Here is a 17,973-nt window from a genome sequence, read left to right on the forward strand (position 1 = left end):
GACAACTCATTACTATCTGTGAGTTTAGTTCGTGAGTTTCCTCTCTACGTCCATTTCTTCGTGTCATGATCACAGATATAACACATGAGAACAAATTGTGTCAAGTTTCTCACCGCTGTCATTTGACGAAGTTTCGTTATTCACTGTATCGGATTTGTGTTTCTTAGGTGGTCTTTAAGCGGTTTAATTAATTTACTGTTGAAAAAGGTATGGCGGATACGACAGTGGACGCTACACGTCGTTTAAATGTTAAAAAACAAACACTGGACGACGCTTATGCAGCGCCTGCAAATTTTCTCGAAATTGACGTGATTAATCCAATCACACACGGCGTCGGCAAGAAACGGTATACCGATTATGAAGTTCGCATGAGGGTGAGTGATAGGCCCTTATTGTTTTATTTCATAATTTCATTCTTTGTCAATTAATGAACATAACCGACCATTTTTTTCATTCTGATGTCAGGTTCTCTTTTGCAGTTTCGATGTATAAGATATCGTATTGTTATTTAAATATATAAACTTTGTATTTCTCCAAATATAAAATTTGTTTAATTCCTATTTACTCGTCGATTCAATAAATTAATAAATTTTTTCTGCAATTAATGATATTTTCTGTGAAAAAGTTTCGTATTGCGGTTAATACTTATGTATATACAGTCACGGTATTGTTAAGCCTTATTTAATAATTTATGAAAGATTATTAAAAAATTTTTATGTTTTAAATATTCTTTTCTCACATTAATTTTGTTCTTTAATACGAAATTAATGCTAGTGATGGCGTTATTAGGACTGCTAATTTTATTGTGGATATTAACCAAATCTATCATGGGCTGTGTCTGCTATCTTACTGTTAATGATAAAATTGGGTAGATACAAAAATATGTATACTGTTGAAGCCAGTTATAGGCCTTAGATTAATATATATGAATCGCGTTCCAGAATTCAGAGGATAATAATATACATAAGCAAATTTTTTGTAAAATTTATATTGAAATTATTCTAAAATATTATTATGTATATCTTATGATCTTCTTATTCTTTTAAATAGAATTAAGTATAAATTTTATATTACATTCCTTCTTTTGTATTATATTTCAAATGTTGAATAATTAAATTATAAAAGTAATTCTTTATTTCAGACAAATCTACCAGTTTTTAAAGTAAAAGATTCCACAGTAAGAAGAAGATACAGTGATTTTGAATGGCTGAGGACTGAACTAGAAAGAGATAGCAAGGTCAGTTGGTAAAATATATGTAAAACAACTAAAAGTAAAAGATAAATGCCTTTAAACCAATGATAATATTGATATCTCATAATAGAGTTAGAAAAATCAATACGTTTTATTTTTTACTAAAAAAAAACAGTATTAGTAAATAGAAGATGTTAATGAACTTACAGATAGTAGTGCCTCCATTACCAGGAAAAGCTTGGAAGCGTCAGATGCCTTTTCGAGGAGATGATGGTATTTTTGAAGAAGATTTTATTGAAGATCGAAGGAAAGGTCTAGAAGCTTTCGTTAATAAGTAAGTACATGTTAACTAAGTTAAATATACATTCCATTTATTTTTAATATGTAAAAATATTGGATGAATTATACAAAAATCTTACTTGATATTTCAGAATAGCAGGACATCCATTAGCACAGAATGAACGGTGTTTACATATGTTTCTGCAAGAACCTGTAATAGACAAGAACTACGTACCTGGAAAAATACGTAATACATAAGTTACAATAAGACTTATTGCAAGTATATTTTCCTCCCCACCTTCAATGTGTAAAGTTATATTTGAAAAGTTATTTCAAATCTTTAAGTCTAAAATTTATTAAGATCCTTCTGTATTTATGCAATATTTAATCGAGCTTTTCACACTGTGATGTTGAATCAGAACTTGCTTTTTAAAAATTGTGTTTCAAACACATAACTAAATATTTAGAAGGATCTTATTATTCATATCATTATCAGTCATAGGGAAAAATTAACTAAGTTTTTTTCTTTTAATCTTTCCTCTTTTAATAATACTGTAGTTTGATAAAAAAAACTTATAACATTGACATTTATCATTTTCAGAAATTGCAATATAATGTTGTATACAACAAATCAATTAATATATAAATATACAAAATTTATGGATTTCAAAATATGGCTTAAAAAATAAAATATTAAGATAAAAATTATTTATTTACAAGTTGTTCAATAGAAAACACAATAAAAATTTGACCTTCTTTAATAGCTTTTTATCACTCTTTTTTGTATATGAATAGTATCAATTTAGTAAAATAAATTGAATAATTAACTGTACTACATTGTTTTCTATTGGATAACTCGTAAGTAGCAATAAGTTCATTTGTAAACAGTGCTATTGCAAATAAGTGGATAAGATAAATTGATTTGAGAATGAAGGTAAACCTCTCAAAAATTGTTTATAATTTGATATTCACTGCATAAGAAATACTGTTAAAAATCTAAAATTTATTAAACTTAGATCCTTGTTTATTAATGATAAAATATATATATAATTAAGGTGTTCTGAATCTTCTTGTTATGCTCCTTGTTTTATTATGAGAATAGGATACAGGAATGATATTACTTCTGTACTGGATATAAAAGTAAAATTAATAATTTGTATATATATTGTGTTTTCATATTTTCTAAACTTACATTAGAAGCCACACTTTTTAAATATTTATAATTATCAAAGGGACTATGTACAGGGCATAGATTAAACTATTTTACAGTGTTTCAATTAAGTTATAATTTGTATTACAGGAGAACTTTCATTAAATATATTTCTTCTCTCATTAATATATAATAAATATATTTGTGTATAAACAAGTGCATACGTAACATTTACATAAGAAATATTGTTTATCAATACAAATAATAAGGAACATACAAAAAAGTAAGACTGTGACTTAAATGTCACTTTTAGAGCTCTAATATTTAAATAAGAAAATCTTAACACAAACGGGATTTGTCAGTGTTTATTTTGATTAAAAAATATATGTAACTTTCAACAAAAAAGAAGTAGTGTTGTAAATTCAAACTTCACTATTTCTTAACAAATTAAAAAAGATTGCTAGAAACAACTCACAAAATTATTATTCTTTTCTATTGATACTACAGTCATCTTAAACGTTTACATGAGTAATATTTAACACATTGTCTTTACGATGAAATATGTAATTATGCCCTTCGTTAATCTCAAGCTTAGAACCTCTGAATTTAAACAAATACAATGTCGATAATTCGTGTTATGTAAAATGTTCTGTGACATTTCTTTTATTTAATAGATTCAACTATGTAAATGTTTATAAATATACATCCTGTTTAGTTCTAATGAATTTTTTATTTTTGAAGTAAGTTTCTATATACTTGCTTACACAGTCTTGTTCTGGAAAATAGAAATAAAGTATGTACCGAATATGAGAATATTTTTATTAAACATTTTAATAAAATATTTCAGTAGATACTAACCAGGAAATGTATTTTCAATAATAAGCATATCAGCTATATGCTTGGCAACTACTTTAAAAAGCTGTCTATTTTTTATTCGTCGTTTCTTATAGAATGGCATTAAGTATTTTACAATCCATGGTGCTATTCTTTCTTTACATGCTGTTAAATGTTCTTCTATACAAATTGGTGAATCTGTTATCATATTTTCATCATCACTTTCTCCAAATAATTCAATAAATTTTTCCTTAACTCTTCCATGTCTTCTACAATCTTTTAAAGATAATTCTGTCATTCTTGCCTTCAGTTTTGATACTTGATATACACGTTCAACAAGCCAAATATTGTTTATTCTACGTTTTTGCTTGTTTTCTGTTGTCTCATTTTCTGTTGATGATGATTTATTATTACTTTCTCTGGTTTTCATCTCTTTATAATAACTAAAACTATACTTCCCTGTACTTGTATTTGATGTTTTTATGTTAGTGTTCTTAACTGAGTTAATCTTTATATCATTACTTTTAGTCGTGTTAATGGAACCATTAGAATTATGTGGGAGAAGAGCATTAATTTCTTTATCCATATTAGCTTTAGTAACGCCTGAATGTTTCTCAATTAATGTCATAAGATCGCTACTATCATCGCTGTCACAAAACATATCTTCCATGTGTTGCAAAAGAGAATCCTGTGAATTCTCATCATCAATTTGAACATTGGATTGATTTGTAACTTGAGTATTAGAATTATCTTGTATACAACTAAAAATATTGCTATCTTCTTTCATTGTTTCTTCATCTACTATCATTTTATTGCATGTCTCTTCATCTAAATCATTGAATTTATTGTTTTCTACATCATTAAGACTAGTAGAATTGACAGTAGGTGAAGCTGTATTATTATAGACAGTCAACTGAGAAGATATATCATCCATATAGTCTTCATTTTCATCATTTATATCATCCTCTTCTTTATGCTTTAATATTTCCTTTGTTGAGGACAATTCTTCACAATTAGAGGTGATACATATACTTTGAATGTTATCTGCCCTTTCTAACTCCGCCCATGAATTAATTGTTTGAACTCCAATGTCTACCTTAGATGGTGCGGTTTTCAAAAATATCACTAATTTTTTATAAGCTTTTTTCTCTGATGTATGTGATTTTACATCTGAAATCTATAAATATCTTAATTTCAACTATTAATCAACCTATCAGATCAAACTGCATCAATAAACAAAATTACCAATTTCAATATATTTTGCCTGTATAAAGTGGTTTCTAAAGATGATCGAACTGCAAGTAATTCCATTTGATTTGCACACATTTTCAACTGACTACTCGGAATCTCTTTATTCTTCTCCTTATAACAAAGGATGTAATTGCTAAGTAAACATTTATGTAGATAGGAAAAATATATAGCACGAACCTGTAATTTAAATTTAATATAATACAAATCATTGAATTAAAACATAATTAAATATTTTTATACTTTACAGATATATATTGATATTTAATTAATTAATTATAAATTCCAAAAATAATTTTTAAATTCAAATATTTAAAATTATATTTAAATTTTAATATGTCGAAGTGTTTAATGAATTTTTTACAGAAAACATGCCGTAGTAGTCAGTCGAAGAAATTCATCATTCGGATCAGTGGGAATATGAAATTTGTTCGCTGAAAGTGAAGGTATTGAAATTGAAAGGAGATTGTTAATATCTTCGAGACTGGTGTTATCATCGCTATCCCAAATATCAAACTCTTCCTGTTCTCGTTTCAACGTGAATGGTAAAAATCTGTCCATTTGATCCATCGTTGTGATGGATTGTGAACAATTTCTTATCAAAATTTTATGTAAAACTATTTCAAACTTTTCACTGACAAATACCGTAAATATTCACCGGGCAATAATATTCGATGTTCGACTTCCTTGTGACTCAAATGCCCATTTATTATTTTATAACATGAATATAAATAGACATTAGGTTTTATATCAATGTTAGAATCAAACAAATAAGTATTTTTTTGTAATCAAACGAAAATAATTTTACTTATATCTATATATACATTTGACTATACAATAGCGATTTGCTAGCAACTAACTTCACACATGTCAGAACTCAAACTATATTGTATAATAAATTGATTTTTCTATAATTTATTATACTAGTTAAGCTTTAGGTAATGATTTTATACATATAAATTTTGTCAATATGTATTATTTTGGAATGTTGAGTAATAATTATTAATTATGATCTGTCAAGAACTACCCGCCCCTTTTTTCTACATTAGTAAATTCAAAATATGCAAAAATTTATATGAAATATAGAAACAATTTGATGTTATTAAAAATTTTGATGTTCTAAAATTTTTTACTTTTCTAAATATTTTAATATTAATTAAGCAATCAAATCTTTTAAACTTAAAGTTTCAAATCTTTATAGTTTATTATGATTTTATTATAAAAAAAAATTATTAATTTATTTTATGTTATGACGAATACTATCAAGTTTGCATATTGGTAAATTAAAAAACGCACGTCGTTTTTTCTATACTACTTTCTTATATTTCAAATATTGTAGTCTTTTAATTTAAAAATAATATTAATGGTATAGAAAAATACAAAACACAAAATCAGAAATATTCTGCTTGATGATCTTGATTTATATTTGTACTCTTTCAATACCAAGTTTTATAAAAACGTCGAACTTGTATTAATATACGATGAACTCAAACATCATTGAAATGCTTCAATTGTCTCTAGTTTCTGGTTCTTCATCATATGCTGCCATAACTTTTTCCATTATCTCCCAAAGTTTATCTCTTGTTAGGTCTTTACAGAAGACCTGGAAAAGATAATAACTTTACCTTATGCTTTTAACCAATTCCTGATCTTCACAAATTTAAAAATGTTCTTAATTGTTACATTAAACCAAGGTTGCTGGTCACATTCGTCCATTAATGGTACTACTACACCATAAATTTGAAGTGATAAATTAATACAAGCGATTGCTATTAAATTTGGTGGATAATCAAGTATAGCTGGGGAATGATGAAAATCTTGTAAAAGTGCCATGCTTGTTTTTGCAACTGGATATTTAGACCATTCTTCCTCTCCAAACCATGCTTGCAAAGATCGTAAATAATGTAACATATACTAAAATAATATTTTCTTATTTAGAATAATTATGTGGTTTATATTTTAATTAATATAAATTATATGCATTTAGTACTGACTTTGTGCGGATGTACAGGAGTCACTTGAAACTTGAGCATACGCATAATTAAAAGTTCTGCTTGGACAATTGCATCTCTCATGCTCCAATATTGATCTCCTAATTCTAATGGTTGCGATCCTCTATGTAATGTGCTGTAAGATACATTCATTACGTCTCTAATTTTCAAATTATCATCTTTCACTTTTCCTGCTAAGTAAAGACAAGTGGCAGCAATTAGCTGAAACACGTGCACATCTATATAAATATCAGTTATAAAAGATATATATTAGAAACTTTAATTGATATTGTAAATTAATTATTTACACAATTATCATAACCTCCTGGAACAGCTTCTTTTGTAAACCTATGATACAATGTTGCAGCTGTAGCAATAGTCAGAGGATGAGCTTCCAATTTTAAACCTATAATTTATGAAGGTTAATATCACTTTCCATTATTATAATATAAAACTTAATAATCAAAGAACTTACCACATTCAAATATAAATCGTGAAATTGTAAAACTATCACTGTTCTTTGTGTAATCAATTGTGATGCTCTTTTGCAAGGTGTTTCTCTTCTCCCGTTGCATAGCTAATACATCAATAACGTCTTTCATTTTGGAACTGTATGGATACAATATATTATTTTTAATTTATTACAAATTGTATATATGCATACATATAGTATTACTAAAAATATTGTAAAAATTGACTTAATCAAGGAAAATAATAGATGTTTAACATACTATACTTTATCTGGGTAATGAAATTCATTAAACATTGTTGTAAAGTAACAATTATAAAAATCACGAGCCGGCGTACAGTCAAAATTTCGCAAAGAAATTTATTTCAAATAATTCATGTATTTCCTTAAAGTACCTTAAAGTTTCCGTACTAGTAGGTTCCGTCGGATTCATTTTGGCGATATATATTCTATTTGAATTTGTCTACAATTAATATAATTTGTTTTGTTACAGGTTACAATATGTATTTATTTATTGCACGCTGCGTATCAGTGTTACCAGTTATCAATATATTCCCTTTCGTTAGTGACTTTAATACCAATATTAAAATAACTATACCCGATAAAGATTCTAGAATTACTGATTCTCAGAAATTAGAAATGAATAGAAGCTGTTGAAAATAAATATTATCTGATATTTTGCATGTACCCCTCAAACGAAAATATCTTAAAATTAAATAATGAGAATAGTATGGTTATTAAGATCAGATAAAGAAGGTCGACTTAGTTTTTCCATTAAATAAATATTTCAAGATATTGAAAAATAGATATATGGTTCTATTTTAAAAAAATAATAATGACTTTGAAATCTCGTAAAAAAAAATAATCATAAGGAAAAACTAATTCTACTATTACGCGTGGTTCTTAAAATAATGTAACTTCATACAACAATAAATGGAGAAGATATATAGCTTATCCCATTTAACTGGGCCACTCTGTATTATAAGGGTATAGTTTTTATTTTCATACAAATGTATTTAAATAATTTTTTAACAATGTAATATGTACCTCGTTTAATTAAAAATGAATTTTCACTTACGTGTGAAAAAGATTTCATCATTTCTTAAAGAAATTTAATAAGTTTTAGTATTGTTGGATTAATTATTCACATTGATTTTTGTTACTATGCAAGATTGCATAATTAACTTTAATACAATAATAATTAAAAATGTGTGAACTCATTCTATGTTGGTTTTCATGGCGCAGTTTTACTGATCACAAATATGCCTTTAAAAGGTATAAATGTATTAGAATTAGCTGGGCTAGCACCAGGCCCTTTTTGTGGAATGATATTAGCCCAATTTGGTGCATCCGTAATCAGAGTGGACAAGGTATAACTAATGATTAGGCGATCATGTTTTAAGCTTGTTTTTTGGTCATCTATATATAAATTTTAAAATATTTATTTTTTATAGATTTATGGATCTTATAATGCCATTGATTGTCTGGGTCATGGAAAAAGATCAATTGCGTTAAATTTAAAAGTTTATGAAGGTTCTAATATATTTAGGAAATTGATCAATCAAAGTGATGTGCTTATAGACCCTTATAGACCTGGTTTGTATTCTTTAATAAATATATTATTGTTATTATATATATTTTTTTAGATATTGATTAATATTAAAATAGGAGTAATGGAAAAAATGAAGCTAGGACCAGAAGAACTTATGGGAATAAACAAGAGGTTGATATATGCTAGATTAACAGGATTTGGCCATAATGGACCTTATGCTAATATGGCTGGACATGATATAAATTATTTAGCTCTATCTGGTAATTTAAAAACAACATATGTATTCTAGCTTATTTTATTTTAAGTAAGACATATTTACTAAACTGCTTTTGATAATGTTTAGGTTTATTATCATTATTTGGACGTCACAATCAGAAACCAACACCACCAGTTAATTTAGTAGCTGATTTTGCTGGTGGTGGATTAATGTGTGCTTTTGGTATAATACTAGCATTATTTGAACGTAACAAAAGTGGCATTGGTCAAGTGATTGATGCATCAATGGTAGATGGATCTGCATATCTAGGCAGTTGGTTTTTTAGATCTCAAAATGTGCCTGGATTATGGGGAAATCCTCGTGGTAAAAATATGTAAGGATCTCTAATTTATATCATTATCTATTTCCTATTTTTTTTTATAGTTCCATATAAATAAATAATTAAATAATATTTTTTACAAATAGATTAGATTCTGGAACACACTTTTATGATACTTATGAAACAAAAGATAAACAATATATGTCTGTTGGAGCAATTGAATCTAAGTTTTATGAGATATTTTTAGAGAAACTTGGAATTTCATCTCATGAAATGCCACAATTTGGAAATTTTGAAGAAAGCCGTGAAAAATTAGAAAAGATATTCAAACAAAAGACTCAAGCAGAATGGTGTGCCATATTTGATGGTACAGATGCTTGTGTAACACCCGTTGTAAATTTAAAAGATGTTGCATCACATGCACACAATAAGGAAAGAAATATATTTAAGACTGAAGACAATGGTTTGGTAACTCCAAATCCTGCTCCACGTTTATCTCGTACTCCTGGAATGTCTAAAAAACATGAAAGAAATGCTAAATTGGGTGAGCACACTACAGAAATTCTTACTGAACTACATTTTAAACCAGAAGAAATTGCTAATTTAATAGCAAATGGAATTGTTAATCAAGGAATGAAACATTCTAAACTTTAAGCATGTAATTTATTCTCATTAAAATGTTTATATATATTTGTTAACTCATGTAATAATATAAGAAAGGTTGTTAGTATCCTAAAAAGTGAAAAGCTAGCAGTTTATATTAAAGATTACTAATTACTCTATTTAATGACAATCAAAACTATCAGTAATCATATTTTTATATTTTCTTAATGCAACTTATTGTCATCAAGAAAATAAAGTACCGATACTAATGATAATTTTGTGGATGTGCAACATGGCTTTGGTATCTTTTATTGTTTCTGTCAGAATTTACAGGAAATAATATCAAAACAAATATTATTCCTATGACGTATATTTTGTGCATGTTTCATTTCTTATGCATGGACATGGCTGTCCCTGTTAACTCTTGAAGGTCGACACGAACAACGTGCTCTAAATAATTGTATGTTCTTCAGGCACAGTGTATGTATATTTGTGGGGAAGAAACGAAAAATTGCATTTTCATTGTTTAACGATAAACAATTAAATTTTAAGATACTTAAATAAGCTTATACACTATAAGAGTATATATGCGCACGTGATTATGCTCCTATTTGAGTGTTAAATGTTTACAGTTGAAAGTTTACAGTATATCTTGCTTGTTGTTTGAGAACGTTTGACTTCTACAAAAATTGGAAAATACCTGTATAAGTCGATGGATGAAGAATGTTTGTGTTCTTTTCGGAATGTCCGAGGTTTGTCTCATATATTGATTGATTGTTATCAAAACTTAATTTTCTAATCAACGGTACCCTGGGTGTCAGGACTACCCTTCCATGCGCCTTCTTCTGGTAAGGGCATAACCTGAACTGACACGAGGTGTTCGTTTTTTCGGAAAGATCGTGATATTCCTCCTGGTCAGAAACTTCGGCAATTTTTACTGTTATAATGTATTTCCAAATTACCCTTTAGAAATATTGAATTTATAACACATCTCTGGTTATTAAATGTGCATTAAATTAAAATTCTAAGTAATTCTAAAAATATGCTGTCTATTACTTATAATATTTAATAATTTAAGAATTCAGCTCAAAAATAGCTTTTTTTGCGATCGTGCTAATAGCTTTACCGATGATGGCCTCATGTGTTTCTTTTGTGTGTACCAGACGGAACATCTTATGTGTAATATACAGGGTGGTTTGTAACTGGCGATACAAGCGGAAAGGGGGTGATTCTACGCGAAAAAAGAAGTCGAAAATATAGAATAAAAATTTTTCGTTTGAGGCTTTGTTTTCGAGAAAATCGACTTTTATTTACGACTAATTTTATTTACAATAAATAATCGTGTTAACTAATTTCTAGATTATCTTAGATAATTGCTAACACATTGTTAACTAATATGACTGACATTTCCTAAAATAAATTTTTAATAAATTATTTACAAATAAAATTTATATATAAAACACATATATTTTACGATTTAACAATGGAAAAATTGGTGCAGCATAAAAGCAACGTAATACAATTATTTGTAAGTCATATATCTTGAAATTTAGCATACAATTGCAACATAGTTTCGTTATAAATATCGGATATTTGTTACGAACTACATCAACAGATATGAAGCGTATTTGTACAATACTATTACTGAGTCGGTGGTGGTTGCAATGGTTGATCTCGATGAGGTCCCCTTTTAACAGGTGGAACAGACGCCGGTTTTATCGATAATAAAGAACCAAATAAAACATGTTGTATAACAGGAAATTTTGCTAAAACCTGTGTATGATGTTTAAAACATAATTATCTAATTATCATATTGATAAGTTTATAGTAAGTTGTTAGCAATAATATTTACCTCAGCTCTGTACATTTTAATAAGGCCATTATTTACTTTGACCCAAGAAGATACTGCACTAACATTCCATAACTGATTTGAATGTTCAGCAAATGGACCTATCTTTACCTAAAATAATATTTGCCTTTAAAATATATAAAAACGGCTAGCAATACAATATATGTGAGTTCATATATATGTATACAAACCTTTGAAATAAATTCAATACAACCAAGAAACATATATTGCTTGTTAAAAGCTTGAATAATATCCGGTTCAACAAAATGACGAGGTTCTATACGAGGATGCCCTGAAATGTATATCATTTTTTGTGTACATTTATGTATATCTTTGAAATATATTATGATAAAAAATAAAAAGTTGGTACAAGGCAATACCAATTAATTGAGCACTTCCCCATATAAATGGGACAAATTGATAGTCATCTAAGCTCCATACACCATGACTACCTGCTGGTTCCATCCGATAAGTTAATTGTAATCTACGCACTAATTCCAGATATCTTACAAAAAACAAAAACTATTTTAATCTCTGGAAATACATAAAATATTAGGGTATGAATATCAAGTTCGATAAAAACTACCTGTTAAATATTTTTACAACTACAGCTACTTTATCATCCTGTGTGAAAGCACCAATTTTGAACATACAACATAAAAACATTAAAAATGCCATTTCATGTCCTGTACCATAATCTATACGCGTTGGATTTCCAAAGCCCTCATATAAATACTGGACTATTTCTGGAACTGCTCTATGTAATTTTTCTGGCAACACTTTTTGTAATTCTGCTATTCCATTCTGAAATATTATGAATCAATAGATTTTGTAGATGGCTATGTAAAAGTAATATATATTTACCTGTTGTAATCTCTCATGCCATTCTCTAAACGATTTGTTACCAAAACGTTGGGGCTGCTCAGTAGGAGGTATCTGTGTTATCCATTCATCAAATTCATTCAGCATTTGAACAATACTGGCTATTGTAGGACTTTGTGTGTATTCAACATTTAAAGCTTTTCCCTGAACCGATTCATTTAAGGCCAATATAAATCCCAAGTATTCCTACAAAATATTTTTGCATGTTTTTTCATATGATAAAGATCCTTGAATACTGAAAATTGTGATACTATCAAATATCAGTAATAAAAAAGGAATAGTATGCAAATTCTTACAAAATATGCTTCCGATTTTTCCCAAATTACCATATCAGATGGTACTTTAATCGACTTTTTCGGGACGACGAATTCATGATCGTCGGCTACAATATAATTAAAAGGCAATTATTCGATATTATTAAATATATTTATTTTAATTAATGTTTGAAATACGTACGATTTACAGGTGACTTTGACGTTGACATCGTACTTATCACAGAACTTGGTTATTATTCATTGAAAATATACGTATAATTAGTAATAAACAAAAAAAGAAGAAGATATATTTACGTTATATATACAAACACATGTATATAAGATGTATGCAAAACATTTGAGTTGCAAACATATATTATTAAGAGTTAAACTGCTTCGGACATTCGTAATAGACACGTACGAACTCAACTCTGAAATCGTTAAAATTGAACAAGATAAATATCTAAAAATGTTTTCAATAAGTTGATTTTGATCACAAAAAAATTTCATAAGGTCAAAAATTTATAGAAAGATTAAAGAATGCTCATACATATATCTTTTTTACATTAAATCAGCTAACTAAAGTTAACTAAATCTTCAAAAGTTACTGAAAATATATTTTGACCCACAAAACAGGTTTCGACACTCATATACCGAAGCCTAGGGAAAACAGTACAAAAATTGAGTTTTGACTAGTTGTGAAAAATCAACATGGAAGACAAGAAGGTTCTCATTCTGCGCATGTGTGATATGCTCTAAATGTCTCAGACAGAGACGGAGACGCTCAGCTCATCTTCGTCTGTCTCGCAAGAACGCGAACTTCGTTGATTATCCATGTTGATATTTCATAATTAGACACGATTCAATTTTTGGACGGTTTTCTCTAGCGAGTGTCGAAACCTGTTTATATGATCGTGTTTTAACCAGCGAGTCAAATCAGGAAAGATAAATAAAACCACGTGGTCAAAATCTGGGGGATACTAGGATTCGTAATTTTGAAATATTATAAATAGGAAGTTATTTTTCTAAATTTGAGCTTTTTAAGTTAAATTATATTGATCAATTTTATGTTTGTAGATCTCACTTATTGTGGTATTATTCACGGTCATATAAACAGGTTTTGTTACTCGTTAGGGAAAATCATCCGAAAATTGAGTCGTGAGAAACCAACATGAGAGATAATGAAGTTTTCTTTTTTGCGAGATAGACAGAGATGAGTAGAGTATTTCTGTCTCTGTCTGAGACATTCATACCATGTCACGCATGCGCAGAACTGAACCTTTTCGTCTTCCATGACGACTTTTTACGGTTCAATTTCCGGACAGTTTCTTCTATGCTTTCGGTATATGAGTGTCAAATGTCCAGTGTTGAGACATTGACATATGATTATGGTTTTGTTTATATCCGCTTCTTATGATGATTTATTCAGGTTAACTACTGACAAATGTTCTTGCTTGAATTACGTAAACAAATTGTGTTCAAACTTTAAATCGATTTAAATTCTAACTACGTAATTATCAAATACGTTAAATACGTATTAATATTTTTCATATATCTTGTACAAATTGTGAAAGCTGTATTGTGCAGGATAAGATGACAGGATAAGATAATTTAAATTGTGAAATAAAAGAAAATGGGAAATTATCAGTATCATCATTTATTTTTAAAACTATATTGAATGTATACGATTTATAAGAAAAGGCGTTTATATATATATATATAGCAGGTTTGTATACACTACAAAAATCAACATTTTTTTATCGTACAAGCTTTTTAATAAAGTTTATATTATAAGCATGAGTTATTCTCAAGAGGAAATAGAGAAGAAGCGTTTATTAGCTTTACAACGTAAAAAGGAATCTCAATTGAAATACAATTCATTCACTCATAATGCAAATACAAGAAATAGTATTACTTCTGCTAATAGTAGTATCATAACTAATGAAGATAGATCAAACAATAGCCCAAAAGTTTTTGGACATGGTTCATCAAGATATGTTGACTATAAAGCAAAATCTGAGAACAATTGCTTGAAGCATACTGGAAAACTTAATAAACAAAATGAACGATTTAATCCTATGTCAACAAAGAATTTTTTTGGTCAGAAATCTTGCATTAAAGCAAAATGTTACATGTTAACTGATGAAAGATTTGTATTAGAAACTTCATCATATTTTCCTCCACTTGTTGAGGCAATAAAGAAAGTTTCAAGCAGATCATATGGTAATATAAAAGTAATATATTCCTAAATTTAACATAAATAAATAAATTTTAATAGCTAAACATAGAATATATAAATAAGGGTACCTGTTATATATCATATTTTTATTTTAGATATGAAAACTAAACAATGGAATTTTCTTTTAAAAGACTATGAAACAGTAATAGAAAAGGTTATTAATTTCAAATCTGATATACAAATTACAGGATTACCGAAGTCAGTCCTTCAGGTATTATATTGAAGAATAATATATTGTGTGTGTGTATATATATTTGAAATGTTTTTTAGATTTTCAGGAAAAATGACACCTCAATGAATACTGAAAATATTGATCTATCAAACATTGATTCTCAGTTAGTAGAGAATTTAATGCCCTTTCAACGAGAAGGAGTTTGGTATAACTATATGCTTTACACGTGTTTTTAAATTTAAAATAGGATAGAATTAAATTTATTATTTTCAGCTATGGAATATCTAAAAGTGGTCGTTGTATGATCGCTGATGATATGGGTTTAGGAAAGACCATTCAAGCATTAGGCATTGCGCATTATTTTAGAAAGAATTGGCCCCTCCTTATTGTTACACCTGCTTCAGTCAGGTTTGACAATGAACAATATTATGCTAAATAGATATATTTCATTGTATTAAAGCAAATAGTAAAAATGATTTTGAAAAATTTAGGTATCAATGGGCAGAAGCAATATATACATTTTTGCCATCTGTACCTGCTCATTACATTCACCAATTTGCGAATACCAAAGACTGTATTGATAGTAGTAAAATCGTTATTACAACATATGATCTTCTAGTCCGAGCGATGGACACGTTTGAACGTCAAATTTTTGGTTTTGTTATTTTGGTATGTTAAAAAACAATATATTGATTAAATATAAATAGGAATATATATATATAATAGGAATAAATAAATTTATGTATAGGATGAGTCTCATGCATTGAAAAGTGTTAAAACTGCGAGATTTAAGGCTGCACAATGTGTAGTCTTGCAAGCGCGTCATGTTGTTTTGCTGTCTGGGACACCTGCTTTATCAAGACCCATGGAATTATATTCTCAAATAAATCTTATAATGCCAAATTTCATAGGGTAATGTAAAATGTTTGTTATATGTAATTTACGTATGAGTAAACAAATATTATTTTTACATAGATATCAAGAATATGGAATTCGGTATTGTGCAGGAGAAAAAACTTCATATGGATGGGATTTTAGTGGATCGTCAAACATGCAAGAATTGCAGTTATTATTAAGACGCACTTGCGTAATTCGAAGATTAAAAAATGATGTTTTAAATCAATTACCGGCGAAAAGAAGGTGAAGAATAAGTATACTTATATCAGATTATTTGGATAGTACATAAGCATACATTTGAATTTGTACAAATATAAATGTTTATTTTATTAAAAAAATTTTAGAGAAGTTATTATACTAGATCCAGGCTTAATAAAAGTTGGTACTAAAGAAATGGTAGAAATATCTAAGAAACTAGAGCGAGAGGTTCTGAATGGTATGGAGAGACATCATACTCTTTTGCAGTACTATAATGAATCTGGTGTTGCTAAACAAAAGGCTGTATGGTATATATAAATAACATTTTTATTTAATAAATAATCACTAAAGTTACAAATACAATTTTATATAATAAAACTATTTAGTATAGTAATGAATATTGTCCAATATGTATAATATTATTTCAGTGATTATATTTCCAAGCTGTTCATGAATAAACAAAAGTTCATTATATTTGCCCATCATCAAAATGTTATGGATGCTATTTGTGATGTTGCAGAATCTATGGATATAAAGTAATTATACTGTCTGCATACACTAGTGTATAAAGATAAAATTTTTATTTACTCAAAACTTATTTATGCGTTTCAGATATATTAGAATTGATGGAAAAACAAATTCAGAACGCAGAAAATGTCAAATCGACCAATTTCAAAACTATGACGATTGCATGGTAGCAGTATTATCAATCACAGCAGCGAACGCCGGAATTACGTTAACAGCTGCGAAACTTGTAGTTTTTGCAGAACTATTTTGGAATCCCGGAGTATTTATCGTTTATTTTATTTTTTGAAATCATAATTACTTAAAATCAGATTTATTTAATATAATCTATGTTTTATTACAGATATTGTGCCAAGCGGAAGATAGGGTACACAGAATTGGTCAAGATAATAGTGTTATCATTCAATATTTGGTTGCAAAACAAACAGCAGACGATTATTTATGGCCGTTAATTCAAAAAAAGATGAATGTATTGAACGAGGTTGGACTTGATCAAAATTTTTCTCTAAAAGATATTGATGTTACTATACAAGCATTCAGTTCAGGACAAAATACCTTAGATAGTTTTATGGATAACTCACAAAAAATGGTACACAGTAAAGAGAATGCAACAAAAAACACATCACAAAGTCAATTTTCCACAACTGAAGAGTTTAAAGAATTACTTGATCTAAATGAAGAAGACTTCGAATTTTGTGATTGGGATGATATGAAATGAAAAACTTATTTTTATACAGTATATTGTTTACATTGTGAAAAGTGTATAAATGCATTCAAATAATAAAAACATGAACTATTTTCTACATATTGTATATAGACATAGCTACTAATAGTAATAAAGTTTTTCATATTAAAGAATTTGAATATTTTAATAATGTTAAAAATTCCATTAAAGAAAATATAAGAATATTACCTGCAATTACGTAATAATTTTTATTTTTCAATTACGAACGCATAATATCTTTTTATTATACAAACTTTATCTCGTATATACAAAAGTACAAAAATTAGGTTTCCTTCAATTTTAAAAATTCGAAATTACTAGTAGTTTTAAGTTGCTATTGCAGTGTTTACACTAGTTTTATTAATTTGTGTTTACAATG

At 28.0% G+C, this 17,973-nt stretch overlaps 6 protein-coding genes across 10 annotated transcripts; 3 read left to right on the top strand and 3 right to left on the bottom strand.

The window, feature by feature from the left end:
• Positions 1 to 70: 70 nt before the first annotated feature.
• LOC122566019 (sorting nexin-12) lies at positions 71 to 2,634 on the top strand. Its single transcript, XM_043722691.1, has 4 exons — positions 71 to 374; positions 1,142 to 1,237; positions 1,402 to 1,526; positions 1,624 to 2,634. Exons 1-4 carry the CDS (start codon positions 210 to 212, stop codon positions 1,727 to 1,729), a joined length of 492 nt encoding a protein of 163 aa, XP_043578626.1. The 5' UTR covers positions 71 to 209; the 3' UTR covers positions 1,730 to 2,634.
• Positions 2,635 to 2,775: 141 nt separating this feature from the next.
• Positions 2,776 to 5,961, bottom strand: LOC122566005. 2 transcript variants are annotated; one of them, XM_043722664.1, is made up of 4 exons: positions 5,079 to 5,961; positions 4,701 to 4,883; positions 3,480 to 4,632; positions 2,776 to 3,396 (listed from the first exon to the last, which is right to left on the bottom strand). In XM_043722664.1, exons 1-4 carry the CDS (start codon positions 5,271 to 5,273, stop codon positions 3,314 to 3,316), a joined length of 1,614 nt encoding a protein of 537 aa, XP_043578599.1. In that variant the 5' UTR covers positions 5,274 to 5,961; the 3' UTR covers positions 2,776 to 3,313. The 2 variants fall into 2 exon arrangements, with proteins under 2 accessions (XP_043578599.1, XP_043578600.1); XM_043722665.1 differs by having other exon boundaries at positions 5,068 to 5,221.
• A 142-nt stretch (positions 5,962 to 6,103) lies between these two features.
• On the bottom strand, positions 6,104 to 8,417 carry LOC122566012 (cyclin-Q). Of its 3 annotated transcripts, XM_043722682.1 has the most exons (7): positions 8,242 to 8,417; positions 7,559 to 7,626; positions 7,170 to 7,303; positions 7,003 to 7,100; positions 6,698 to 6,916; positions 6,387 to 6,617; positions 6,104 to 6,306 (listed from the first exon to the last, which is right to left on the bottom strand). In XM_043722682.1, exons 1-7 carry the CDS (start codon positions 8,260 to 8,262, stop codon positions 6,211 to 6,213), a joined length of 867 nt encoding a protein of 288 aa, XP_043578617.1. In that variant the 5' UTR covers positions 8,263 to 8,417; the 3' UTR covers positions 6,104 to 6,210. The 3 variants fall into 3 exon arrangements, with proteins under 3 accessions (XP_043578617.1, XP_043578619.1, XP_043578618.1); XM_043722684.1 differs by lacking the exon at positions 7,559 to 7,626 and having other exon boundaries at positions 8,242 to 8,411; XM_043722683.1 differs by lacking the exons at positions 7,559 to 7,626; positions 8,242 to 8,417 and adding an exon at positions 7,426 to 7,555.
• On the top strand, positions 7,814 to 10,895 carry LOC122566009 (alpha-methylacyl-CoA racemase). The gene is made up of 6 exons (XM_043722679.1): positions 7,814 to 8,150; positions 8,409 to 8,533; positions 8,618 to 8,759; positions 8,832 to 8,975; positions 9,059 to 9,305; positions 9,398 to 10,895. Exons 2-6 carry the CDS (start codon positions 8,426 to 8,428, stop codon positions 9,903 to 9,905), a joined length of 1,149 nt encoding a protein of 382 aa, XP_043578614.1. The 5' UTR covers positions 7,814 to 8,150; positions 8,409 to 8,425; the 3' UTR covers positions 9,906 to 10,895.
• A 481-nt stretch (positions 10,896 to 11,376) lies between these two features.
• LOC122566010 (serine/threonine-protein phosphatase 2A activator-like) lies at positions 11,377 to 13,538 on the bottom strand. Its single transcript, XM_043722680.1, has 9 exons — positions 13,390 to 13,538; positions 13,042 to 13,270; positions 12,882 to 12,967; positions 12,568 to 12,771; positions 12,290 to 12,507; positions 12,084 to 12,208; positions 11,895 to 11,995; positions 11,707 to 11,814; positions 11,377 to 11,627 (listed from the first exon to the last, which is right to left on the bottom strand). Exons 2-9 carry the CDS (start codon positions 13,067 to 13,069, stop codon positions 11,496 to 11,498), a joined length of 1,002 nt encoding a protein of 333 aa, XP_043578615.1. The 5' UTR covers positions 13,070 to 13,270; positions 13,390 to 13,538; the 3' UTR covers positions 11,377 to 11,495.
• Positions 13,539 to 14,163: 625 nt separating this feature from the next.
• On the top strand, positions 14,164 to 17,751 carry LOC122565999 (SWI/SNF-related matrix-associated actin-dependent regulator of chromatin subfamily A-like protein 1). 2 transcript variants are annotated; one of them, XM_043722652.1, is made up of 12 exons: positions 14,164 to 14,565; positions 14,635 to 15,062; positions 15,174 to 15,289; positions 15,349 to 15,455; positions 15,524 to 15,658; positions 15,742 to 15,919; positions 15,999 to 16,162; positions 16,226 to 16,390; positions 16,492 to 16,653; positions 16,774 to 16,881; positions 16,958 to 17,132; positions 17,214 to 17,750. In XM_043722652.1, the coding sequence occupies exons 2-12, from the start codon at positions 14,636 to 14,638 to the stop codon at positions 17,586 to 17,588; spliced, it is 2,112 nt and encodes a 703-aa protein (XP_043578587.1). In that variant the 5' UTR covers positions 14,164 to 14,565; position 14,635; the 3' UTR covers positions 17,589 to 17,750. The 2 variants fall into 2 exon arrangements, with proteins under 2 accessions (XP_043578587.1, XP_043578589.1); XM_043722654.1 differs by having other exon boundaries at positions 14,164 to 15,062; positions 17,214 to 17,751.
• The last annotated feature ends 222 nt before the right edge of the window (positions 17,752 to 17,973 follow it).

This window comes from Bombus pyrosoma, linkage group LG3 (assembly GCF_014825855.1).
Source record: "Bombus pyrosoma isolate SC7728 linkage group LG3, ASM1482585v1, whole genome shotgun sequence".
NCBI lineage: Eukaryota > Metazoa > Arthropoda > Insecta > Hymenoptera > Apidae > Bombus > Bombus pyrosoma.